Raw genomic sequence first — 27,727 nt, 5'->3', positions numbered from 1 at the left:
TCCCTTCCATCTCGTCTCTTGCACACAACATATGTCCACTCTTCTTCTGACCAATACTTCCACCACTTCTCCTGATCTCCCTGTCATTGTCCCTACATTCCATGTCCCAAACCTCAGAAACCGATCTCCACTTCGGGCTGCACCCTGCCAATATGTAGTTATAATTGTCATGGTTCTCTTTTTGAGGCAATGTTTTTTATGGCCGGATGTCCTTCTGGACGCCAACCCTCTTAGTCGTCTCTTACGACATGCAGGGATACGGTGTACCTATTCTGACCAGGGTACACACTGGGAAACGTTTAAAACATGGAAATTCTGGGGGGGGGGGGGGGGCGGCGTCAGCATCACGGCTGCGGTTTAAACATATTCGAACAATATCCAAACAGAACCATGAAAAACAATCTGGGAAAAGTCTCCAAGCGAGAACGTGGATTTGAGAAGGAAGGAGCAGAGGCGGAAGAGAAACGAGATACAGGGGGCGGGGCACAAGCCGAGACGAGGAGGAGAGCGAACAAGCACGTGTCCGGGAGGAGAGAAAGAATCAATATAGAATTCTTTGTCTAGGGAGGTGAGGTGAGGGGGAGAAAATAAAATAAAAGAAACAAGCAATACAGCGAAGGAAACAACCCAAATCGACAAAACACCGACCGGGGGAGGGAAGCCACAAGTTACCAGGCCGCACACGAGGTACGACTCAGAAAACGATTAACTACACACAAGTTTGTACGAATTACAAACCAATACCAACCAGAAACACACAATAACACGTACACAGCAAAATAACCAGTGGAAATTTGACAAAGACAAGAATGGGAAAACACGTAAACTTCGATGCCGTGGAGAGCTCGAAGTACGCTTCACTCGCCCGAGGAACCGGAAACCAGAAACCCAGGGCTCTGGGTCAGGGTTGAATCAGGGCTCTGGAATGGCCACTGAAGATTTCCAATGTTATCCTTGTAACAACTCCAAACAGACACTGCAGCATTATAGGGTATGTTGTGATGCCGGTAGATTTTCAGACCCTCACTGTAAGTGTGCTGCGTTGTCCAAATTGTGACCAAGACATCGTCAGACCAAGTGCTGCGTTGTCCAAAATGTGACCGAGACATCTTCACCCACTGCTTTACAGTACGGGAATGTACGCACATTCAGATTGTAAAGATTGCTTTCATGGTGTTTTGTCTTTTTGTCACTTTTAATAAACCCATGAATTTGATCAGTCTGGAAAAATAAAATAAGGCTGAGCACATGGCAAACGATACTCATTTTACAAAATAAAATCTGGAACTTACACCAAGTGGAAATAATGGAATGTTAAAGATGGAAATAATTCTGATGGCAAGTGGAAGGGGAAAAAAAAAATGTTGCACCTTAGGTAGATCGCAAGGCCGGCGATTGACGAACAGGAACTGACGATCCGTAGCGCTACGACCAGAGCCATGCTCACACTTGGATATAAAACCGGAGATCCTGCAACGAGAAAGCTCACCTCGTACCAAGGGTGTTCATCTCCGTGTTATAGTTTAATACACGACTTGCCATAAAATATAAAAAAAATTGTACATACAGGAACAGGATTTTAAAACTTACTGTAAACTTGTCTCAGAGAGAGTGCCTGGGTGAGTGGAAAATTCCTGGCAGTTTTCAGGACCGGGAACAGCTGGCTCGAAGGATAAAAGAGACTGAAGCTGGAGGAGAGTGAAGAAGGCTGGCAAGTTTGTTCCACAAAGGAGGACGGATTTACAAGTAGCAAGGCACGCAAGGAAGAGCAGCCAAGTGCAACGTGAAATTGGCTCACTTGGAGATCGAGTGAGAACTTATGACGCACCTGCTTTGCTCCAAAGATGTTAGCAATGGTGTTGCGAAGATCTTGAGTTCCGGATGTGGACAGTACAGTTGTCCGCCGGCCCTGCCCACACTGGTTCGTGCATGACAGCCGCACGCTGGGCACAGCCAATGCATATGCCTGCAGCACCAGCACCGCTTTGCCAAACTCCTACGCATGTCACATGGCAGGCACAGTCGTCAATGAATAATGAGGTATCCTGAGCCACAGCAAGATTTGCTCCTCTTAAATCAGAAAAAGAGAGGGGCAGGGGAGGAAATCAAAAGAGAATTCTCTGTGCACATCTAATATATAAAGCTCATGTTCCCTCTCTCACCTAAGGTGGGCGGAGGTTATGTTTTCACCCCGATCTGTTTGTCGGTGAACAAGATATTTCAACAAAGTTATGGACGGATTCAGACGAAACTAGGTGGTTGTTACTTACTAGGTAGTAACAACTAGGTACTAGGTACTAGGTAACTAGGTACTAGGTGGTAGGTGGTAGGTAGGAAACTAGGTGGTTGGTTGTGTGACATGGATACGAGAATTGTTTACATTTTTAAGTGATTCTTCACCATTGAGAGATGGTGCCAAAAATGATATATAGCACGACATTTCAAATAGTTGTCGACGGATTCAGACGAAACTATGCGGATGAGGTGGGTTGGTGAAAAGAACAATCCGATTCGAGTTTGGTTCAGGTCCGGATCAAGATTCGGCCTATCAGTGGGATACAAAAGGTAAGCTGTTCAGCCTGGTGGAGGTATGCGCTCTACCGAGTGCTGTTCTAGTTTGTTTATATATGCTTCAAAAACGACAAAACTACTGAACCAAATCCAACCAAATAGTGCATGTTGCCTTTGGGTTGCCCAAGTATTGAGGATGCCTAGGCAACATGAAAAATGTCAGGGTAGCATATCTGTAGAGGGGGTTCAAGATGGGGTGGAAGACCCCAATTCTCTGTATGTACATGTATATCGTATCGGACCACCCGGTGGTATCCGGTATTACAAGTTATCATCTTGTATAAAGGAGCGGATCGAAAAAGATGTTGATGGATGTTGATGTTGATGGATTTGTGAAGAGAAACAGGTTGAGATGGTTTGGTCATGTGTTGAGGAAGGATGAAAGTGACTGGTTGAGAAGAGTGATGGAAATGAATGTAGAAGGAAGTAGAGGACGGGGAAGACCGAGAAAGACTTGGCTAAAGGTGGTGTAAGAAGAAATGCGGACAAGGGGGCTAAACAAGGAGAATGAATGAATGAATGCATGATCGTTTTAAGGCCATTTTCCCCGCTAGAGCGGGGGTTAGCCTTGCGGGCCACACGACAATCATGGTTCCCTGTTTGAGGCAATGTTTTTATGGCCGGATGCCCTTCCTGACGCCAACCCTTGGTCACGCTCTTACGATGCGCAGGGATACGGTGTACCTATTCTAAATCGGGGTTCACACCATGATCATTCATCAAGGATGGGTTAAACCACTCCCATTCATCAAGGGTTAAACAAGGAGAGATGCAGAAAATAGGGCAAAATGGAGAAGATTGTCATGGGGACCGCAAGGCTAACCCCCGCTCTAGCAGGGGAAATGGCCTTAAAATGCCTGTTGTTGTTGTTGTTTTTGTTGTTGTTGTATCTTGTATAAAGGAGGTTTAAACAAGTTGATAAGATGCATTACGGCGATGTTGAAATCTGAGCAAGAATCTTTCAAAACGTTTCATTTCACTCTTTTTATATGGAGGTTCAAAACAAAGTATCCAACACTGAGCCGTTCAGCAAAAAGGAAGTGATTTTTGCTCACGCCATAGATAAAAAGCAGCAAAGATGGTTGATGAAGGTAATGTTCGTTGACTTCCAAGCAGGTGGAAGATTACCTCAGCAAATTATAGAGTGAACAAGTCAGGAGACGACGATGGTTCATGAGCGAGCGGTATTCAATGACAAAGGACGGACTATAACCGAAACAGGCCCGGACAGGCCAGGCCCGGAAATGTCAAAATGAAGGTTACTGACCTTGAAATGATAGAAAATAATGTATAATCAATTAAGAGGTTAGTTAGCTACACAATACCGAAAATTCGGCGAAAAATGAAATAACAAAAAAAAGAAAAAAAAAAAAAAAAAAGAAATGAAAAATGAAAATCGAGCTCCGTGGGGCCAGACACATGACATTGGCCTAACTAAATAGCGAAACCCCTGTCAGATTCCACCAAACCCCTCGGAGAAGATGTAGCTTGAACTCGATTACCCCCTAAAAAAACATCTTTTTCGGGCGTGGCTCCGCCCACAATGGGCGCAATATGCCCACTCTAGGCAGGACACAACTAGATCATGATATCAACCTCCCACCCAAGTTTCATCAAGATCGGATGATATCATCGGGTAGTTATGCTGCGGACACACACACACACACACACACACACACACACACACACACACACACACACACACACACACACACACACACACACACACACACACACACACACACACACACACACACACACGAATATAGTGGTCACTTGATAACTCGTGAACCAATAGAACAGAATGTTTGTGACGTACAACACGTTGTCTGTTGATTAAATCCTCAAGTAAAGCGACGGGTACTTTTGCTAGTGTAATATATAGACGGCCCCGAGTTTGGTGCAGAATATTTTGTTTTCTCTCCGCGATGCATTTTTCAAATTTCTCTACTCCCTCGGCTCGGCCCACCTTCTTAACGTTACGGAGGAACTCTTTATGTCTGACTGGCAGAGTGGAGAAAAGACCCTGGAGGAGGACGGTGGTGCCAGGGGGTCGGGATTGAGGAGTCTGCGACAACAGCAGTCCGTTGTGGTCGTACGAGAGTTTCCAGCCGACGCTCGCACCTTCACGGCACGTCACAACACAGACGTCGCTAGGGAGGCAATCGGGAGAGCACATTCGAAACCTCAGCTGCGGACTCTTGGATTGCCAATCAAACCGAGAATCACGAATTTTTATTTGTTTCTCCGACCAGTAATCCTCTTTTCACTTGCAGCGTTCCCCCTTTGCCGGCTTCACCTTAAGGCACACAGGGAGCTCAGAGCCTCTCCCCGAAAGCCAAATGTCTCGACCGTAACCAGGTCCGAGAAATTGCGCAGCTTGGATGTGTGGTGCTTCAAAGCTGCAGGAAAGAGGACAATTATTGAACGAACAAACCAGTTCCGGTTCTACATAGACTTCCCGAAGTTATGGAGCAGTCTGCATATTACATCTGCAAAAACGGTGGAATTTCTGAACCCACGCCACTCCAAATATCCCATTCTCACCCAACACGTATAGTTAGGCAGTTAAGAGGAAGCATCGTTCATTTTTTCAGGAAAGCACCAAATTTGGCACAGATGTAGTATGGACCTATACAATTGTTTTCCTGAGGGGCGCCCAAAAATTCAGAAAATTCAAAAAATCCCAAAAAATGTCCTGGATGCCGTGAAAAAGGGGAGAAAACGGGTATTGATTCGAACTGTAGATTCTGATATTGTGGTCTTGGCAATAGCACACTACTTTACCTACCAGTCACACGGTGTGGAGGAACTCTGGATTGCCATTGGCACTGGTAAAAGCGACCGCTACCTTGCCATCCATAAAATTGCCACCGGCCTTGGCCGTAGGAAGTCCGAGTCTTTGCCATTATTTCATGCCTTCACTGGCTGCGACACAGTGTCATTTTTTGCCCAAATTGGGAAAAAGACAGCCTGGAAGGCTTGGGAGGCATACCCCAGCATCACGCAGACCTTTCATGCTCTCGCTTATAGGCCATCTGTGGACGCTATTACTATGGAACTACAGAGCATAGAAAGATATGTTGCCATCCTCTATGACCGGACTACCGAGATAAAGACAGTGAATGACATGCGCCGACACTTGTTCACGAAGAAGGCAAGAACAATTGATCACATTCCCCCAACAGCAGACGCCTTCGAACAACACCTAAAACGTGCATGTTTTCAGGCTGGACACGTATGGAGTCGGGCACTTGTGCCCTACCCAGAACTTCCATCACCAGCTGATTGGGGCTGGATGAAAACAGGGACTTCTTGGACACCAATTTGGACCACAATACCACTGATACAGGGGGCATATTCAGAGCTTACAAGCTGCCATTGTAAGTCGGCCTGTAAAGGCAACTGTAAATGCTCCAGGGCAAATCTGCCCTGCACATCACTGTGTGACTGCGATGGACAGTGCTTGTAGTACTACGCGTCTGTGCGAGAGCCTCCACCTTTCAAGTGCCCACAATATTGTTATGAATTTGGTAATGCAACATCTAGAGCTAGGTAGATCTGAATAGGTAGGTATTCGGCTGTCGTGACAGGGACTCTACATGTAATAAGTTATTGATGTTTAGGCGTTTGTCGGGGTAAGATGTATGATTGTGGATCTACCTGGAGGTCCGAGTGTTAAATAGTGAGGGATTAAAGGTAACGCCCCTGTGAGTATCACCTAGTAATCAAACCTTTGTCCTTTATGGCACTGCAAACCACATAAACATTAGTTAGGTCCTTAGCGCAACATTAAATAATCCCCTTTCCCTGACAAGGACTTCGTATTAAATTGACAGGAAACCAGGTCAAAAACACCGCCATGATTGGCCGCCACCGTGTACACCTCCAAAGGCCTACAAACCTGGCCGGCACGTGTTATGCCAGGACCGCAGGGTCGCGTAACGGGGGAGATGTCAGGAGTCGCGGGAGGCTTTGATTGGCTGAGGAGTGCGCAATGTGACGTCATCGGCCACCAATATAGGCGACGGTCGGACGCCATTTCAGGAGTTGAGTTGAGTTCGTGGCAGGCACTGGCAGACGCAGGCAGGCACCAGAGAGTTGAGCGGTGGTGGAGAGTTGGAGAGGACACGCCATTCCAGTCGCAGTTCGAGTGCAGTTCGGGTTGTAGGGAGTCGCAGGAGACACACGAGAGCACACCCAGTTGGCACTGAGCAGTTCGTTGGCACTTGGCTGCCAGCACTCCCGCGTCGTCGAGTCGAGTGGAGTTGAAAGGAGTCCTTCCTGTCCCTGGTCAAGTGGAGCCGCTGGCCTGCGTCGGACGCGTGGTGCTTGGAGCGAGGGGCCTCGTGGTGTGCGATCGGGCCGGAAGGAGCGGTTCTGGACACCAACAATACAAGACGACAAAGACAGATAAGCCCGATCTCCGCGTATATTTTGAACGACGGGACGTGTTATTTTCGTAATTAATCTCCCTCGTTTGTGTTTGCTGTCAGTCGTGTGGGGACGTCCCGATTTAGGTTTATTAGAATTATTAGATTTACCGGCGGGCTTTTTCACTGGCTTTACTTTTCCTAATAAACCCTTATATTACTTTTTGTACATAATATCTGAACGCAGTTTTCCTGGGTGTTTGATTTTAATAGATAAGGTTGCGGAGCCTTCGCTGCGCCCCGCCATTCCGCGCGTTGGTGTTGAACTTGAGTCCGCCATTGAGTGTTCGCCTCGGGAGTTAAAGTCTCGCAAATCGGTCATCCGTAACTGTGGTGTTAATCACGGTTACGCGACAAGTGGTGTCAGGAGTGTAGGATTTGAACCCGTCGGACAAATTTTTTTGTCCGCGGCGAGACATCGACACGGTCGGGCGTACATTGCGTCCGACGTTCGAACGCAAAATTTGTATAGGCGAGGCGGAGAAATTTAATAATCAATTGGGCATACGGAGCGCGATATCGCGTCTCCGTCAAATTTAAATTGTGTTTTTGGTATTAAAATAAATACGCGCGCGGGAAACAACCTTCCGAAAGGCGGATGTCGGAGGTCGACGAAATGGAGGTGCGCAGCGAGGCCTCCGTCAGCGTCGGGAGTGAGCCGGAAATGGGGGATAAGGAGGATAGCGTTGGAACTTTCCCCGCCGCTGGGACGGCCCCGATAGATCTCCAGACCATAGTAAATTTACTAAAAGACATGAGGGCTCAGAGGGAGCGATTGGAGAACCAAATGGGGGTAATGAGGGACGAAGCGAGGGCTCAGAGTGTGCAAATGGGGGTAATGAGGGACGAAGCGAGGGCTCGGAGTGAAAAATTGGGGGCACAGGAGAAGCCAAAGGTGGCAAAAATTGAATCGGAACGGGGGGAAGCTAGATTGGGAACAGGAGAGAGTACGGCCCATGCAGATGTGCACGGGGCTCAGGAGCCGGGAATGGCAAAATTGGGAATTGCACAGGGAATGGCAATTGAAGTAAATGGGGAGACCGCAGGTCCACAGGTGGATGGGGAATGTCCACAGGTGGATGGGGAATGTCCACAGGTGGATGGGGAATGTGTACAGGTAGAGGGGGAATGCCTGCAGGTAAACGTGGAGAGTCCACAGGTGAGCGGGGAAGGAAATTTGGAATGTGAGAGTTGTAATGGGGAATGTTTCCCACATTCTGGCCTGGTTGTTTATCGGGACCGTGTGGATGTCACAACACCCCAACCGGGGGATGAATTTGGAATTGTGCAGCACCAGGGCGGTGGCGCGGAGCAAGAGGGGGTAGAGTTTTTGGGGGTCCATGCGATAGAGCCGGACCGGGTATTTATTGGGGATATTGATCAAAGCCTGGCGGGGCCAGGAATGATTTGTAATGATGAGGATGATTTGATCCAGCGGCTGGAGACCTGTGACAGTCCCATGGAGGTAGAGCTTGTTCAGGCCCAAAGGAGTCTGGGGGAAGAGGTGAGTTGGTCCGAGGAGGTGGTTGGAATGACCGAGGGGACGCTCACTGTACACTGCTATTTGGAAACAGAGGCTCCAAAATTGGACAACCAGTTGGGGGAGTGTGTTGGCTCCGGGCTGGATTTGGATCTTGGAGGATCGGGAGATAGAGCTTCTGGAGATTTGGTCCCTGTAGGGAATTTGGATCAACTGCAGGGAGGGGCAGAACAACCGGTGGTAGAGGTTGTTCCCTGCAGCTGCGGTTTGGCAGTGGGAATGAAAATTGGTAAAAGAAAATTTAAAATAAAATTACAATGGGAAATTGATTTGGAGCAGCCATGGTGGGGATTGGTCCCCGGGCTGCGGGATTTGGACATGGAGAGGTCATGGGTGATGGCCTCGGGCAAAAGTTGCCCCTTTCAAAATTTGGGTATGCCAGCCAGCTGGGGGGCTGTGATGGCGAGATTTGGACGTGGGGTCCAGCCTTGGGTGGCGAGGTACGATCTGGGCCCCACGGGGGGTCTGGTGGAGTGTGGCGTCCCTTGTCCGTCGGGGCGCCGTCCGAGCTGGTGGCTCGGGCCGGCAGGGTCACCGGACCCTGGTGGGGGTTAAGACCTCCAGGGAGGTCCGAGGTGGTTTCTCAAGCCTGGGATGGCAAATATTGAGGACCACTAGGGGGAGGTGTTGTGGGTCGCGCTTTGGTGGTGGCACTGTGGACGGCCAACTTGGGACTGATGTGGTGACCACCCGGGCATGCGGCCTGGCACTCTCCTCCAGGGACTCTGGGACAACCAGCATGTGGTGACCTGGCATGGTGGTTGGTCTATGGACGCGGGTCAAACCGAATGGACAGGGATGGAGATAGCCTGCCGGACAACCATTGGGGCATCTGTGGAACGTGATGGTGTGAGTGACCTTCCACAGATGCTCCGTTGTGATTTATGGACTCTCGGGTTGGGAAGAGAGCCATGGGGATGTGAATCGGGAGATGTGTAACGAGCCGAGCATATGGGCCATGCTCGGCTGGCATGTGTATGGCAAAGCATCCTTCTTTGGTGAGGTTAGTGAAATGTGACAAATGGTTGGCATGGGTAATCTGTGGGTTAGATGCAAATTTAAGGGTGGATTTTGAAATGCCATGGTGGACACTGTACAGTGACGCCATTATTGATCCAGGTGTGTACACCAAAGTGTTGGTGGCTGTGATGAAATTAATAGGGTAGCAAGGCACAGCTTTCAACTGGTTGCGGGGGCAACTGTGCTGATATTTGGGACGCGGGATGATGGGGATGTAGTTGTGTAGCCTGAGGGTCAACGTGGTGCTGTGCGTGTCCGAGGAGTGTGGACCATGTCTTCTGGGTGGGTCTCCTGGTGGAGCATGGCTGTTGACTGGACCTTGGTGTGGTCAAGTGTGGGTGAGCACTGGGGGGCTGCAGTTCTGTAGTCGGACTGGGGGATGATGGGGAGGTGCAGGGGACGTGGCTGTAGGGATGCCACGCACTGCGACCGTGCCCCCCAGGGCCGAGGTTGTGTGTGCGGTAGTGTGTGTTGTGGCAGCAAGTGCTCACCACATTGGCCAGCTGGGGCTGCTGCAGCTGTGTTCCTCGCAGGGGGGCCGAAGGATGGATGGTGGGTCGCACCCTTATGGACACTCATGGGCCATGTTGGCGTTTTGACTGCTCACCTTGTCCCGGTGACCCTTGCACGGTAGAGGTGCAGAGCTGTCGTGGCCATAGGTAGTTGTGTAGTGATGATCACCGTTGGATGCGGATCCACATACCTGCCAGTGTAGTGGGGACAAAAGAGAAATTTGGAAGGATTTGGTAGGCCCAATGTGAAATTTGGGGAATTGTATGGGTGGATTGCACTTTGAACCTGACCAACCTGCAACTACCTGCACTTGAGGTGAGTGTTTTGAGGAGTACTGTCCCAGGCTTCAGGATTTGCTTTGGGAAATTGGGGACATGTAATTTGGAGTTGGGAGGCGGGTGAGAGTGATGACATGGCCGGCGAAGGGATGGAATGGGAGCCACAGTGTCTTGTGGGTGGCGTATGTTTTTGTATTGTGGTTATGTGTTTTGATGTGGTCGTGAGAGTGGAACCTGGAGAGTGTGTGATGATTATTGGAGATAATGAGGGATGATAATTGTGCTTTTGGAAATGTACTTTTGGGAAGATGTGATGGTTTAAATGTGAACTGGGGGGATTTCACATGTAGCAGGCCATGGCAAGCCTTGTAACACCTTTTACACCATCTATGGAATTGTACTGAATTGTGCTGAGTTGTGTGGAGAATTGAATGGCAGTGGGGGAGGAAGTGTGTTTTGGGGTCTTGTGGGTGGGGAAGGTGTGTGTGTCCGCAGGTACAGAGCAAGCTCTGAGGAGCGATGCCTGCGGGCCCCCCTCTGCGGCAATTACCCCTGGCAGCCGGTGGTAACTGGAAATTGGAGCTCGTCGGTGGAGGGTCTGGTTGGGCGCCGCGGGGTGAGGAAGTCCCCCGGTGACCCGTGTTGCTGCGTGAAAGCAGGAGGCAAAGGAGCCTGGTGTGTGTGGAGACCCTCACCGGCGAGGTAACGGCGGAAAGGGGCTGTTGGGCTGTCACGGGGCCAAGAGGTAAAGGGGGGGGGGGGGGCAATGAATTTGTAAGTCGGTTGACTTGTTTTTGGGACTGCGGGCACCACAGCCTGATGCGCCCCCACCATCTTTTGTGCGGTACCTCCCCGCTGCCTAGTTGAGGAATGCACACACACGTGAATGACATCAATGCCATGGTCCTGCAGGGGGGTGTATTGAAGAAGAACTTTGTTGATTTTTGAAATGCCTTGATGACCTATGGAATGAGAATGAGTGGTTAAGGGGTCTGTGTAGCATGAATGTGGGCGAAATCCACCGAGCCGTGTCACTCACCTGTAACATCTGGACAGGGCCCGTGGAAATTTAGTGGGATGCATTGGGGATGGCCCCGCAGGTAAGGTTGTGTCTTGTGGCATCCACCGGGGGACGCGGTCTGTAGACCGGGGTATGTACAAAGGTTAGAGTTTTGAGTTTGGAAAGATGGTTAAGTTTTGTGGTTAAGTTAGTGTTGTGTGTTGTTGTTTCCTCCCTCCACAGGAACAACGAAGAAGATGTACATACTTGCATGATGGTTAAGGGGTTCAGCATGTTAAGGAAGTGTAGGTAGGTAGTCCGACTCACTTCCCACAGCCCTTCCTGATTTATTTCATAGGTTAATTAAGTGTGTGACAGTAAGTGTGAAGGCTGGAATGGTAGCCCTGCGGTGAACCTTGCAGGAGCTACGGTTCCAGGGGGGGGGCTGTGTTATGAATTTGGTAATGCAACATCTAGAGCTAGGTAGATCTGAATAGGTAGGTATTCGGCTGTCGTGACAGCGACTCTACATGTAATAAGTTATTGATGTTTAGGCGTTTGTCGGGGTAAGATGTATGATTGTGGATCTACCTGGAGGTCCGAGTGTTAAATAGTGAGGGATTAAAGGTAACGCCCCTGTGAGTATCACCTAGTAATCAAACCTTTGTCCTTTATGGCACTGCAAACCACATAAACATTAGTTAGGTCCTTAGCGCAACATTAAATAATCCCCTTTCCCTGACAAGGACTTCGTATTAAATTGACAGGAAACCAGGTCAAAAACACCGCCATGATTGGCCGCCACCGTGTACACCTCCAAAGGCCTACAAACCTGGCCGGCACGTGTTATGCCAGGACCGCAGGGTCGCGTAACGGGGGAGATGTCAGGAGTCGCGGGAGGCTTTGATTGGCTGAGGAGTGCGCAATGTGACGTCATCGGCCACCAATATAGGCGACGGTCGGACGCCATTTCAGGAGTTGAGTTGAGTTCGTGGCAGGCACTGGCAGACGCAGGCAGGCACCAGAGAGTTGAGCGGTGGTGGAGAGTTGGAGAGGACACGCCATTCCAGTCGCAGTTCGAGTGCAGTTCGGGTTGTAGGGAGTCGCAGGAGACACACGAGAGCACACCCAGTTGGCACTGAGCAGTTCGTTGGCACTTGGCTGCCAGCACTCCCGCGTCGTCGAGTCGAGTGGAGTTGAAAGGAGTCCTTCCTGTCCCTGGTCAAGTGGAGCCGCTGGCCTGCGTCGGACGCGTGGTGCTTGGAGCGAGGGGCCTCGTGGTGTGCGATCGGGCCGGAAGGAGCGGTTCTGGACACCAACAATACAAGACGACAAAGACAGATAAGCCCGATCTCCGCGTATATTTTGAACGACGGGACGTGTTATTTTCGTGATTAATCTCCCTCGTTTGTGTTTGCTGTCAGTCGTGTGGGGACGTCCCGATTTAGGTTTATTAGAATTATTAGATTTACCGGCGGGCTTTTTCACTGGCTTTACTTTTCCTAATAAACCCTTATATTACTTTTTGTACATAATATCTGAACGCAGTTTTCCTGGGTGTTTGATTTTAATAGATAAGGTTGCGGAGCCTTCGCTGCGCCCCGCCATTCCGCGCGTTGGTGTTGAACTTGAGTCCGCCATTGAGTGTTCGCCTCGGGAGTTAAAGTCTCGCAAATCGGTCATCCGTAACTGTGGTGTTAATCACGGTTACGCGACAATATTTTAAGTTAAAACTGCAACTGTGTGTAACTTTGATTAATTAATACCATTCCATTGTTATCAGAGACCAATAAAACAATGTGTATCACTTGGAATTGAAATTTTACCTAAAATACTATGAGAGATTCAAGGAAAATGGAAACACCATGGCGGCCATCTTGAAATTAAAGATGATGGATGCCAATCTTTATGCAATTGATCTCATTGGATTCAGAGACCATGAAAACATGGGGTAAGACACTGGAACTGTGGTGTTATCGCCCATAGTATAGAAGTTGAGGGAAATAGGTCTTTGAGAAAAATTTGAGACGAGATCTCGCGAGATCACGGCGAGGTCAAGTCTTTTCGAAGCTGTTCCATGCGCTCACGCTTTCGAAGCTAAGTGATCTTTCTCAATTGTGTTTTTGTCGAGACTGTATCTATCCTTCGGTGTATGTACCTACAGCGTATCTTTTGGAAAATTTTCGGTGCTAATTTTTCGTACATGTATACACAATCGTCGGTTAATGCGTATCGAGTATTCTGCGGCCTAGTACTCGTAGGCTTAGGCTACCGTACCGTCTCCGACCTTGTGGTTTTGTTTTTCTCTCAGCGATTCGTCGAATGCGCTGAAATTATTTTCGTTCTCTCTTTCGTCCCAGTCGTTCACCCCATACCTCCTTGTTTAATATCTCTACTCAAAAAAAAAAAAAAAACCCAAAAAATATTTCCTTCCCAGGTCTTATTCGTTTATTTGTTGTTCTTATTTGTTCGTTCGTTCTTCGTTCGCGATCACGCGATCACGTGGTTAGAAATGTATAATCTCTCCCCTGAACAACTATTTTCTCTCATATATTATAACACCCTTTTCTTCTTTTCCTACAAAAGGATGCTTTCGTCTTGCTCACCAAATCTATTCATTCCAAAAAATATATATAATACCATCTCTTACAGTTCCTCCTTTCTACATTCCCTAAACTATCCAGAACTCCACCCCTCCTTCAGTGTCCTCAAACGTATTTTTGACTCAAAGGTCTCAAACTCATTTTGCAAAAAATGTTCGTTTCCCATGAATCATACACTTTTCAAAATCCAATCTCACCCCTCCCCTCCAAATCCTCCCCATCACCCATCCCTTTCAAATCTCCCCCCTTGCCCCTTCCCTCCCCTCCCTCCTAAACTCCCCCCACACCCCTCCCCTCTGAGACTCTCCCTCACTCCTCCCCTCCTAGACTCCCCTCTCACCCCTCCTCCTCAAAGCATCCTCCCTGCTTCTTCCCCCTTCCAACTTTCACCTTCATCTCCCCCAACCTTCTGCCTCGCTCTTCTCCCTCCTCTAATAACACCTCACTGTGCCTCACCCAATCTCCATCAAACATTTTGTCCGCCCCATTCTTCCCTTTCTCCAAGCTATTCAGAAATCTCTGAAATCTCTGACACACCTTCAACAGCTCTCCCTACCTCTTCCTCCTCTTCCACATCTTACCCTACCCCTCCCCCCCCCCCCCCCCTGTTCTGGACCCGATGCTCCCCCTTCCTCTTCATTAACGGTATGGACCACAAACATCCGGGGCCTTTGCTCAAACTTGACTGACCTCTCCATACAGGTTGCTTCTGACAAACCAGATGTGATCTGCTTAACAGAAACTTTCCTCCTTCATGATGTCTCTGATGCCTTGGTATCTCTCCCAGGTTACTCCCTCCTCCGGTATGATAGACCTGAGCCTCGTCCTGGAGGTGGGGTTGCTATCTTTATAAAAAACTCTTCCTCACTCGCCCTCCACTGCCCTCTCTCCACCTCACCCCCAGGAATACCTTTGGCTATGGCTTCCCCTTCGCTCCCACCTTTTGTTCATATGTGTGTTGTACCGTCCACCAAACAGCGATGACTCCATCTACATCTCGCTGTCTGATAATATGGACCAACTTCTATCTACCCATCCCAACTCTCTCTTCCTCATATGTGGTGATTTCAATTGTCACCATGCCAGTTGGCTAGGTGTGGGTACCTCTCTCACCAGCCATGGCTCTTCAGCAAAGGACTTCTGCGACTCACTGGGACTGACACAATCTGTCAATTTCCCGACCCGGATCTCAGTCAACGGAGCATCTTCTCTTCTGGATTTGGTTATGACAAACTTCCCTGAAAATGTCTGCTGCTCTTCTTCTGCTCCAATCGGCTCATCTGATCATGCGCTTGTCAAAGTGGACATCTCTCTGACCATTCTCAGAGAGCCTCCTCAGCGTCGACGAGTCTGGCATTTCACTCAGGCCAACTGGCACGGTCTTCAAGCAGCCATCAATCATCTGGACTGGTCTCCCATCTCTACCGCCTCTGACATCAACTCATCCTGGGAATTCTTTCAAAGTAAATTGCTCTCTCTCATGCACAGATTTATCCTATCTCGTCTTCAGTTGTCATACCCTTCCTCCCGTCCATGGTACACGGAATCTTGTGGTGAGGCTGTTGCCCTGAAACAACTTGCTTTCGTCTCCTGGAAAGCAAATCCAACGGAAGGAAATCTCATTTCCTTTCACAAAGCCCGAAACAAGTGTGTGTCCACCCTCAGGAGAGCCAGGAAACAATATCTCAGTTCTCAAGACCGAACTCTCTTATCTGTCTCCCTCTTCCAAATCCTGGTGGCGTCTGGTCAAATCTGTTTCTGGTGTTTGTTCCCCCTCCATCTCCTCCCTCACCTCAAACGGCTTAACGGCCGACTCCGCACGTGAAAAAGCTGAATGCCTCAACTCTGTGTTTGCCTCTAAATCTTGTGTCCCAAACCCATCCCTCTCTGTACCCACCGTACCCAGTCGTACCCAGCTGCTCCTTGACTCTGTGTCCTTTCCTCCTGACAAGGTGGAAAAGTTTCTGTCAACCCTCGACTCTGATTCTGCAACTGGTCCTGACGGCATCAGCCCACGGGTCCTAAAATCATGTTCTTCCGCTCTTTCACTCCCTCTTTCTGTTCTCTTCACCCTCTCTTTTGCTCAAGGTCATCTGCCATCTGCTTGGAAATCAGCCAACATCACTGCTTTGCACAAAAAGGTGCAAAAACAGATCCTAGCAACTACAGACCAATCAGCCTTCTCCCAATTATCAGCAAAGTCATGGAATCCATCATTGCTTCAGATATGAAATCTTTCCTCTTCTCCAATGGCTTGATCTCTGATCATCAATTTGGTTTCAGACCTGGTCACTCTACTCTGGACATGCTGCTTCTGCTTTCTCAACAATGGATGGAGGTCCTCAACGCCAAACAGGAAATTAGAGCCGTCTCCCTTGACATTTCACGTGCCTTCGATACGGTCTGGCACCCTGCTCTGCTCACCAAACTCTCCTCCTTTGGTATCCATGGAAATCTCCACGCATGGCTGGCGGACTTCCTCTCTGGTCGTAGTCAACATGTGGCCCTGAATGGGTTTCTCTCATCTCCTCTTCCTGTTCAGGCTGGAGTTCCCCAAGGTAGTGTTCTGGGCCCTGTGCTTTTTCTGGTCTTCATCAATGATCTCTCTGACTCTCTTGAAAATCCTCTCTATCTCTTTGCTGACGACTCTACTCTCTGTCGCTCCATTCCTCATCCCTCAGATCGGCAGTCTGCAGCCTCTTCACTCTCTGCAGACCTGGACAAAATCACAGACTGGGCAAACAAATGGAACATGTCTTTCAATCCTGATAAATCTCACACTCTTACGATGTCTCTCCGAAAAGACCGACTGGAAAACCCTCCCATCCACTTTCTGAATAATCCTCTCCAAGAAGTTCTGTCACTCATGCTTTTGGGTCTCACTATTTGCCATGATCTTTCCTGGGAAAACCACATTTCAAATCTGGCCTCCAAAGCCAGTCGCCGACTGGGCATCCTCCGTCGTGCGAAGTCCTTCCTTGGCACACCTGAGCTCCTCACCACATACAAGGCTTTCATCCGCAGCTCTATGGAATACTGCTCTCCCCTCTGGTCTGGTGCTCCTGCCTCACACCTAGCCCGTCTTCACGCTGTTGAAACCAAAGCGTTCAGAATCATTGGAATCTCCCGCGATGAAGCTAACTCCAAGGGCCTTTCACTCACTCACCGCAGGCAGGTTGGTGGTCTTTCCGTCTTCTACAGACTCCTCTCTGGGCCTTGCCCCCCCAGCCCTCTCTGGGCTCTGTCCCCCAAATATTCCTACAGGTCACACAAGACCTGCCTGCAACCCTCTCATGGTTAAACTGCCAAAATCAAGACTTTCTGCTCACCTTCACTCCTTCATTCCTCTTTTCTCCCGCCTCTGGAACAAACTCCCTCACTCTCTTCAATCCCACTCCACCCTCCAGGTCTTTAAAACAGCTGTTCACCACCATCTCTTATCCTCCCCCATCCAAAACCTTGATCTTTTCTACCCCCGCTAATTTCGGTCCCCTTGTGTTTTATACCTCTCCCCCCCCCCCCCCCTTCCCCCTCCCACACCTCCTGCCCCCAAGCCCTCTCCCTCCCACACTTCTCCCTGCTCTCAAATGTTGTGGTTGTGTGCTTCCCCTTCTCTCCCCATCTTGTCTTCCGCTCCCTCTTTTTGTATATTTTGTTTGTCTGGTTGATTTGTTTGTGAAATAAATGTTAGCTCTTTCACGAGCCTCGATTCAGTATACAAAAAAAAAACAAAAAAAAAAACAGAGGGCGGTCATGTTGAAATTCAATATGGCGGCCACCAGGGGTTCTGAATTTTTGGGCACCCCTCAGGAAAACAATTGTATCGGTCCATACTACATCTGTGCCAAATTTGGTGCTTTCCTGAAAAAATGAACGATACGCCCTATTTTTCGGTCTTAACTGCCGTAGTAGTAGCACTTTGCTTGCCCCAAATGTTTTTCCAAAGCCAACGACAAATTATTCCGCCCGGTTAATAGAGAATAGCAAATGTTCGACGTAGCCATACCCAGGCCTTCAAAGTCTTGTTCCTGCACGCCTGAGCCGTTGTCACATACTTCGACCAGCTCGGCTCCATATTCCCGCAATCTCACCTCTGCCAGGACGGTTAACACACGGGCACACACATCATGTAGCACATCCAACCCACTGGATGCAGAACTAGCCACCGAGGGTGGTGCCCCAAAACGGACTCCTAGAAGTAAGGTTGACTCTTTCCTGAGGAGCTAGGTGATGCAAGTAAACAAACTATCTGGTTTATCATTTCCCCTGCTCCAAAACGTCAATGACACATGTTAGCTGCACAACATAACCACCAAATTCCAGATGTCATTCTCGGATTGACCGCTGTTGTCTGGGTTTTCTCAGACCTCTTGTATGACCATGTGGGATGGGAGTCGTAAACATTCGCCACTTACCAATGGAGCTAGCACCGGCATCCAGACCATTCTCCACCAGCTCCTTAACGGCAGTGGTCAGCGACAGGACCACCTGACCAGAGCATATTTGGTGCACAGCACCGAGGTCTATGGCACGGATTGCACTCGCCGGTGATGACCTGCAGGCCAGAGGGTGGGTGGTGGACCTGTATGCTTAAGATTCGGTCCAATACCTGAACATCAATACTTGCAAAAATGAGCACAAATCTACCAATTCCATGAATATTGGCACTTTCAAATAATACTTGTCCCCAATCCAAAACCATGATCTTTTCTACGTCGTTAACTGGGATTGCGGGAACCCCACCCCAATCCCTCCACCATCCAAATTTCCAGTTTTCCCTCCTTGGAGTTTCCTTCTGTATCCATAATGTCCACACCGTGCGTCCACACCGTGCGTCCACACCGTGCATCCACCACTGCCCCCCATTCCTCCCCATACCCTTTGTCCAAGTTTCCCTCTGTCTTGGCCTTCAACTCTGCTGTTGATGTTTCCCCCCTCTCTCTGCTGTTCCTTGAATTGCATCCTGTTATGTCCTGATGTGTTTAGTGTACTAGCTCTTCCATGAGCCTCGACTATATGCATACAAAATAAATAAATAAATAATGGGAAATTGTAGTTTTTATTTAATATTTTTATCCATCTGATTCGAGACTTATACAAGATTTTAAAATGAATTAAAAAGGTTAATTGGCCCAACGTGTCTGTGTTGCACTCCTATCATAACATTCCAGTTGACCAGCGTACTAAACTCACAACGTTATACTTATAGTTATACCAATAATATATAATTATACAGATTGATTTGTTAAGACTCGAAAGCCTTCTGCATTCTTCTTTATCTGGCAACGTTCACTCACGTTTGGATTGCCTCTGATTCCATCTGCAGTTGAGTCACCAATTACAAGCTTTCTGTAAAACAAACAGCACACACTGCCATTACAAACACACCAGTTGTCCATGGGTTGTCATACTTCTCCACCAGCCAATCAAAATCCAGGAAACCTACATATGCTCGATTTTTTTTTATGGCGTCTACAGATGCGTAAAGCTCTATATAAGCCACTTTTTAAATATATTTAATCACAATAGATTTCAAAATTATTGATAATAAAAATTAATTATACTTGCTATAAGTTTACAAAAGCTATATACTACACTTCCGACTTAGAGCGGATAAAATTATTGAAGTGTAAAAATTTTCTGTTGCACTTACACCGCACAATATGGTTTATTCAGTTTGTAGCATTGTTTACTTCATAATGTACTCACGCTTTTGAAACAAGGGATTGAATATACTTTTTATTAACAAGAGAAGAACAATTAATAAAATTAAGTTTTTGTTTTTTAAATCAGAACAATATGGATTAAAAAATTTAGTTGTAACGACCGAGGGTCGGAATTGCATTATTTTATTCTGAGGTTTATCTCACGATAACGATATATAAAAACCAGATTTTTTTTTTCTCTTTTCTCAGACCGACGACCGCTTCAGAGGTATCGGAAGTATGGTGAATCAAATTCCGGTTCCGCTTTAGGAATATGGCAACTGAGGGGAGTCGCGGTCGCGGTGGTGTGCACAGGGTCGAGGCGAAACTCAAGGCGAGCATTGACAGAGGAGATTACTACGAGGCTCATCAGATGTACCGGACGCTCTTCTTTAGGTACCTGTGTTCCACCGGGGAAGTGGGTCAAGGTGTGAACAGCTGGTGACGACTACTTACAGTGACAGCTGTGGTTGTCGGTTTAATCTGCCCTTTAACTTTAAGTTTACACTTACACTGTTACGGTGGAAATGGTTATATTTGAGCGGTTTTTCCCCCCCCATGTTTGACAGTAATATGAATATGTAATGTTTATCTGACGCAAATCGTTAAAATATATTCCGAACACAAATAATAACTCCGTATGTAGTCATCATGAATGTTTGTCACCTACTACTGTACTAGAGGCAGCTAACCGATTACTTGGCTAATTGAACACAGTCATGTTTAACTGGTAAACACACATATACAGACTTGGCATTTAATATGGAATATTATTTTTTTCTTGACTTGGGTTTACTTTCCTAACTCAGTATATCAATCTGGTGAGTTTCTTTTACACTTTGGTGATTTATTTGTTAAAAGAACCATGTCACTGATTGTCTGTCGCAGCAAGAAGTCAACAACAGGATTATATCACAGGTGGCGTGGCAAAATGTACGGACAGGTGCATTTGATGATTGGCTTCACAGTCGGGTATACAAGGGTTGTTGCGTTCTGTATTAGTGGAAAACAACTGCTGCACGTCTCCAAAAGTTATTGCCGCTTCCTCTGGAGATGGTCCATCAACTCGACAATGCTGTTTGTCATGGAGTGGTGGCTTTACGAAATTACGGCATGAAACAGCGTGTTATTGCTTGGCAGCATGGCATCACTCAAGGTCAGGTGTCAAAGATCCTGAAACGAAATGCTCAGAGGGGTGTCCCTACTCCAATACCGAGGCCAGGACGTCCCCGCAGAACCACAAGGAGGGATGATCGCCAGCTGCACCGGTTAGTCCGCAATGGCCGTACCAAGTCAGCTAATCGGCTTAGGGCTGAGTGGCAGCAACTGACAAATGTTCCTGTATCCAGAAGGCTAGTCAACCAACGACTGGTTCAAGCAGGTTATCGTGCCAGGCGTCCCCTGAGAAAGCCACGCCTGACCAGACAACACCGCCAGCGCCGATTGCAGTGGGCCAGAGAGCACCGTCAATGGCAGCCAGGACACTGGAATCACGTGATCTTCAGTGACGAGTCTAGATTTCTGGTCTATCGTCAAGATGGCCGCGTCCGAGTGCGCAGACAAGTGCATGAAGCCTACAACAAAGATTGTATAGTGCCAAGAGTCCAAGCTGGAGGTGGTGGGGTGACCGTTTGGGCTGCTTTTCATGCAGGGGGCAAAACTGACCTGGTTGTTCTGAATGGAAACCTGAACCAGTTCAAGTACAGGGCCTTTCTGGAAGAAACATTGCTTCCATTTGCTCGTGCAGCCTTTCGAGGAAACTTTGTCTTCCAAGATGACAATGCACGGCCTCATCGTGCTCGCATGATCCAACACTTTCTTGCTGACCGTGGTGTAGAGCATATGGAGTGGCCTGCCATGTCCCCGGATATGAATCAGATAGAGAACTTGTGGGCAGAATTAACGCGTCAAATCGACCACTTGGACCAGCAGCCGACCTCTGCGCGTGAATTGCAGCAGGCTATTGTCACTGCATGGCAAGCGATTCCTGTCCAAACCTTGGCAAATCTCGTGAACAGCATGCCTCAACGTGTACGTGCTCTCCTGAATGCTCGTGGGGGTTACACGAAGTACTGAACTGTAATTTTACTGTCCGTAATCCCAGTCGTAATTTAACTTTTGTTTTTGTTAAAAGATTTTTTGACTAATGTGCAAAATAAAGAGATACTTCTGGAAAATGTACAGAAGTTTAACACAGTACTGTCCATGAATTGAGTTCGATATCAGTTTACATCACTTTCAAGGATCAATTTATTTGTTTCGAAATGTCAAATGTGGTTTTTGTTTCTTTTAAAGGTCACATTAACAAAATCCAGAATAATTTCAACATAATTCCAATGAACTTTTGGTTCTAAGACATCTTGAAAAGTAAGTCCACCCCCACAAAAAAATATTCCATATTAAATGCCAAGTCTGTATATATATATATACATACATACATACATACATACATACATACATACACGCACACACCATATATATATATACATACACGCACACACCATATATATATATATACATACACGCACACACCATATATATATATATATATATATATATATACATACACGCACACACCATATTGTTGCGAATATGGAATTTGGCCTCCATATCCGCTTGTAAATATTCCCCTATTTCCCCAATACTCCCCAACTATCCCCAATCCCCCATTCCCTAGTCCCATTGTCTGTAAACAACAATCAGTAGAGCCGACCTTCCCCTTATTCCCCCATTAAATGTCGTGCCCAGGTCCACCGCACCACACGTAGACAACTTTCGGACATCTTGCTAGTTATTCTTAGTCTATGTCAGTTAAGGCCTCGTTTCCATTAATTATGACTCTTCGTTGCACCAGAATGTGATTATATGGCATCAGTAGTGAGTTTAGGACCTTTCCCATACCTCCTTCCATCTTCTTCCCCAACAATTACAACAACAACAGAGGAGATGGCGGCGGCGCGGGGGAGGATGCGTCCTCACACCGGCTCGATTAGCGCCATTGACCACGCGCTCCACGGGGTTACCACGGAGGGGCTGGCTGTCAGCTCCTCCTCAAGGGCGGAGCCTGGTAACCCCCCGCACCCAATCAGAAGGGCGGACCGATTCCATCTGGGGCGGCGCTAGCGAGCCGAGGGCGTGTCACTCCCCGCCGGATATACGTGGCGACTTAGCGGACGTGAAGAGAGATGCGCCCCCAGCTGGAGAAAGAGGTACCTGCGAGCGCTGAGTCAGATGCGCCCCGCCTGAGAAAGAACGTTGCCTGCGATCGCTGAGAGAGAAAGACCCGCCTGAGAAAGAACGTCCCCTCCGAGTGCTGTGACCTCCCCGCATCTTTGGACCGGACTGTACCCTGCTTTGAGCCAAGAGTGCACCTTGAGCCATCGATACCCGCTTTCCTGCCATCAACCCCCGTGTGAGTCAGCCTTGTCCCGTTTACCTGTCGTCTGTCCGGGGATAAGATAAGCCTGCGTCTAAGTGCCCATCTTTTCTGTGCTTTACCTCTAGCCCCTGTAATCTAACCTTTCCGTACGAATACAATTGAGAATCGAAACATTGGTGTCTGTCATTATAACCCAGCCGGGTGTCTTCTTTTTCTTATTGAGCCAGCGTAACGCGACTTCGTCAACGTCGAGTATAATCGGGTAATTTGTGCGGACACGACGGCCATTCCGCTCGGCCCACTTTAACATCAAAGTCGATCTATAACAATTGGTTGTCAGGAGTTGGATTCGAACCTGGGACTAAATTTATTTAGCCCAAATTTTGGACACCAATTGTGTTAGTACTGTAACAATTGGTGTCGAGGAGTGAGATTCGGACCCGGGACTAAATTAGTTAGGCCCAAATTTTGGGAGGGAAAATCGATTCGGAGCGCGTACTGCGCTCGACAAAATCGAGCCGGAGCGCGGTCCCGCGGTTACTGCGCTCGCCGAAATTATAACGAAAAAAAAAAAAAAATTTGGATTTGTTTTACGAAACTCGAATTTTGCAAGTCGCGCTATGGCGGATCAAGACGGCTGGGGTCCGGTAGCGGAGAGTGAAGCAGGGTCGGTCCAGGACCAAATTGAGGGACATGAGGGACATGAGGAGAGCGAAACAGCGAGGGTAGCAGGCACGCAAAATGGCGCCTCGCAAGAGCGCGCGGTAGCCGAGCCCGCTGTATCAACGGGCTTTAACATGCAGCCGATTGACATACAGGCCCTCATTGCGCAGCTACAGGCAGCTGTACAGATGAGTATGGGGAGCCAAATTGAGCGATTGGGTGAGCGATTGGAGGGCCAAATGGGGGTAATGGGGAACCGGATGGAGGCTCAGAGTGAGCAAATGGGGGTAATGAGGGACGAAGCGAGGGGTACCGGTGAGGGGTTAGACAACGGGATAAAAGAAGTGAAAAATGGGTTAATGGGGGTAGAAAATAGAATGGCTGCCCAGGAGAATCAGATAGAGGGAGTGAAAAATGGGTTAGAGGGGTTAGAAAACAGTATGGAAGGCAAATTGAGGGACATGAGGGACCAAGCGGAAAGGGAAGTTAAACAAATGGAGCAGCAGATAGAGGGGGTCAGAATGGGGGTAGAAACGAAATTGGATGCTCACAGGGAGGAAATGGAGCAGATGAGGGTGGCATCTGGGCAGGAGATGCAAGTGATGGGAGAAGAGATCAGAAGAGGTGTGAGTGAGGAGGTCGGAGGAGTGCGCGAGGAGGTGAGGCACTGTAAGGAGCACATGGAGAAGGAGGTGAGAAAGGGGACTGTAAAGTTACAAGGGGGCATAGAGGACCTGACGCAGGAGGTGGAGCAGCTGACGGTGGGACAGACGGAGTTAGTGGAGCAGGTTCAAAGGAACACTGCGGTATTAGGAGGTTTAAAAGCGACACAGAAAGAACTAAAAGATGACTTGGTAGCGACGAAGAGGGAATGTCAGATGGTACGTGAGGGACTGACAACGAGGTTGGACGAGGTGATAGAGGTAATGGAGACGAAGGACCGGCAGGTGAGGACGCACATGGAAACGGTCAAGGTAGCCTTGGAGGATGAGCTTGAGGAGACGTACCGGGGAATAAAAGAGGTGAAGCACAAATTAGAAGAAGTGGAAGAAGGGATGAGTGAAATTAAGAAGCGACGGAGAGGGGATAAGAAAGAAATAAAAGAGGAGATAAAAGAATTGGTCCAAAGTCTGTGTTCAAATCGTGATGATGTGCCCATTAACCGGATGAGGGATTCGCAGGTGATGGAGGAGAAGCGAAGAGGAAGAGGACCCGGTGTAAGTGGTGACCAATATGGTCGTGCGTATGATGCGCCAGGGGATTTAATGAGCTTGGGGGTCGAGATGGACCCGGGTGTTCGTGAGAGGCCACTGGTGAAGTGTGCGAAAGGTCTGGTGTGCGAAAAAGGAGGTGTGCGAGAAAGTCCCACTCTGGGGTGTGTGAGGAAAAAGTGCGTGCCAAGGAGTGAGTGTACCGTCAAGAGTGAGTTGGTCGAAGCGCGTGTGCGAGGGAGCACAGGGAAGCGCGGTGTGGTGAGTGTTACGGAGGAAGTAACGAAAAAGTGTGCGCGGGAGGATGCGCGAGAAAGGTGTGTAACGGACGGGTGCATGGGGAAAGCGCATGCTGTCAAGAGTAAGGGAGAATGCATGCCTGTGGTGAGTGTTACGGAGGAAGTAACGAAGAAGTGTGCGCGGGAGGATGCGCGAGAAAGGTGTGTGACGGACGGGTGCATGGGGAAAGCGCATGCTGTCAAGAGTAAGGGTGAGTGCGCGACCGAGAGTGGAGGTGAGAGTAGTGAGAGTGACAAGGAGAGTGAGCTGGTTGTGACAGGTGAGCGAGGATGTACACATGGAATAGAAGGATGCACACCTGGAATGGTAGAGCGTGAGTGGGAATGCACGCTGGAATTGGTAGTGAGACACGTGGTTGGGTGTGCGGGTGAGAGCACACCTGTGATTGTCACAAAGGAGGTGACCGAGACAGGGGCGCGAAGAGGTGTATTGGTGAGGTGTGCGAGCGACGAATGTGTGCCAAGGTGTTCGGTGGTCAGGTGTGTGACCAAGTCGGTGAGCGGAATGAGTGTACCGAGGTGTGTAAGGAAAGGTACGAGGAGAATGGGAACGGCTGCATGTATGAGCACGAAAGGGGTAGCGTATGCATGTAAGCCTGCAGGTGAGGCGTCGACGATAACCGGGTTAAAGGTTAGGTCGACTTTTAGCCGAATCGGGCCCTCGGTGCGTGCCGGGCTTCGCGTGCCGCGAGAACCAGCGGAGATCCGAGCCACGGCGGGTTCGAAAGGACCGCCGTGCGCGATCCACGCTGGGCCTCGCGTGGAGCGGCCGCGTCCGGGCTCCACTAGGCGGAGCGGGCCGCCCGATAGGAAGGGTCGTCATGGCGACCACTTTCTATTGAGACGTGCCGGCAGGTCGAGATCGGGACATTGGATGGCTCCACGCCGAGGTGGTGCGTGGGATCTCGGCCCGGGTAAGCCCCCATCCCTGCCACGAATGCGGGACGTATCCAGCCGCCGGCACAAAAGAACCCACGTTCAGTGCTCGGCTGTACGAAGCCGGGCTGTAGATGTGAATTGGCGCACCGAGAGGATGTAATAAGTAGACGGGTGATGGTGATAGTGATAGTGATTTAAAACGAAATTTAGAAAAGTGAATAGAATTGGCAGTAAAGGGAAAATTTTTGAATTGTTGGATTTGGACGAGCGAAATTGGTAGGGAGAGATGCCCCGCTGTGGTGGGATGGCAACTCTGTCATCCCTCACAAAAAGTGGGGGCAAAGGAGCAATAGTTTATGGGGTGTATGGCAGTGGAAACTAGCCCGGGTGGGTTAGGTTATATTGTAGGGATCTAGAAAGATGACATTAGGTGACGTTAGGTTTAGTTAGTGACTGATACCTGTAGTGGGGACGCAGGTAGATTAGTATGGATGATAATGACGTGGGAGCGCAATAGTTTAAAGGGACGACTGGGAAGCGCAAGTTTCAGAAGGGAGTAGTTAGCTGAGATGATGCCGTGTTTGTGAGAATTGAACAGGTGTGATTGCACAGGTGTGCAACTGGACAGGTGTGTGGAGCAGTGTGTGAGTAATGAGTGTTGTGGATCAGCGCGAATGCGCTTGGGGAGAGAAGGGTGCAGGTGGCACCAGGTGTGAGCACAGGTGTGCAAGTACAGGTGTGTGGAGAGAGTTGGAGTAAGTGGTACGGAGTGGTGTGCATGGTGCGAAGGTGTGGATGGGGAAGAGTGGACCCCTTTCACGAGTACCCGGGGTGGGTAGTGTAAGTGTTAGGTAGAGGGTATAGGTAAATTGTGGTTGGATATTGGCATTTGTGGTGCGGTTGCAGAATGGTATTGTGAATGGGTGCATTCGTGTTGTGAAAATGGCTGGGCGTGTAGCCTGTTAGTGTGTGTAGTTGGTTGGGCACTCCACCACTGTGAGGATGTCGGCCAGGTGAGGCCGCAGGTGGGCTCTGGGAGCCGGTAGAGTTGTGGATGGGGCCCGAGGATCCGGAGGATGGACCCGGGTAGCCCAGTGCCAGAGAGGGCACCGAGTGGGGAGAGTGCCAGAGGGCCTTCCCCAGGTAGTTAGGTTAGGGTAAGGAGCAGGTAAGCTCGGAGGCAACTGCAGTGGTGGAGGTGTGCAGGTGGGTAGACCCACTGGGAGAGGTACACGCCACAGCCCAGAAATTGTGCGAGGGCACCGGGAGATGAATCGGGGGAGTGAGACCCCAAATTGAAAAGCACCACAGTCTGGCCAATGGGAATTGGTTTTTAGAACCCATAGTGTAAGAGGGCCAATGGTTTGGCCGGAGAAAGACCCCGGGTAGTGTAAAGTTGTTAAAGTCATTTAGGAAATAGTTAGGATTGATGAACCTGTCGCACCATACGCAGCCACTTACCTGTGGTGATGATGATGACTCCACACCTGTGTTTTCTTTGTTTGTTGCAGGAAATGAGATTGCTGTGTGGATTTGTGAGACGCATCACGACGTGGATGAGACATTGGGGTGATTCCATCTCTCCCTCCCTAGGAGGGACTGATGTTGAATTGGTAATGGCAAATTTTGATGT

General features: G+C 48.9%; 2 protein-coding genes across 4 annotated transcripts in view; one reads left to right on the top strand and one right to left on the bottom strand.

Moving 5' to 3' along the window:
• PMS2 (PMS1 homolog 2, mismatch repair system component) overlaps window positions 1-19,425 on the bottom strand; it is a 34,510-nt gene extending 15,085 nt beyond the window's left edge. Inside the window, exons 1-9 of one of the 2 annotated variants that reach the window (XM_078777986.1) lie at window positions 19,405-19,425; window positions 19,256-19,307; window positions 18,374-18,513; window positions 17,965-18,051; window positions 4,871-4,973; window positions 4,541-4,724; window positions 1,829-1,996; window positions 1,591-1,688; window positions 1,371-1,470 (exon numbers count right to left, since the gene is read on the bottom strand). In XM_078777986.1, coding sequence (XP_078634112.1) covers window positions 1,371-1,470; window positions 1,591-1,688; window positions 1,829-1,996; window positions 4,541-4,724; window positions 4,871-4,973; window positions 17,965-18,051; window positions 18,374-18,513; window positions 19,256-19,278 — 903 coding nt within the window. In that variant the 5' untranslated portion in view covers window positions 19,279-19,307; window positions 19,405-19,425. The other variant, XM_068117209.2, reaches the window with a different exon arrangement.
• Window positions 19,426-19,888: 463 nt separating this feature from the next.
• GET4 (guided entry of tail-anchored proteins factor 4) overlaps window positions 19,889-27,727 on the top strand; it is a 44,219-nt gene continuing 36,380 nt past the window's right edge. Inside the window, exon 1 of one of the 2 annotated variants that reach the window (XM_078777988.1) lies at window positions 19,889-20,059. In XM_078777988.1, coding sequence (XP_078634114.1) covers window positions 19,938-20,059 — 122 coding nt within the window. In that variant the 5' untranslated portion in view covers window positions 19,889-19,937. The remainder of the gene's footprint in view (window positions 20,060-27,727) is intronic. The other variant, XM_078777989.1, reaches the window with a different exon arrangement.

This window comes from Myxine glutinosa, chromosome 5 (genome assembly GCF_964187855.1).
Source record: "Myxine glutinosa chromosome 5, kmMyxGlut1.1, whole genome shotgun sequence".
Lineage (NCBI taxonomy): Eukaryota > Metazoa > Chordata > Myxini > Myxiniformes > Myxinidae > Myxine > Myxine glutinosa.
The sequence above is the reverse complement of the archived record's forward strand: the minus strand, read 5'-3'. Positions and strand labels throughout refer to the sequence as shown.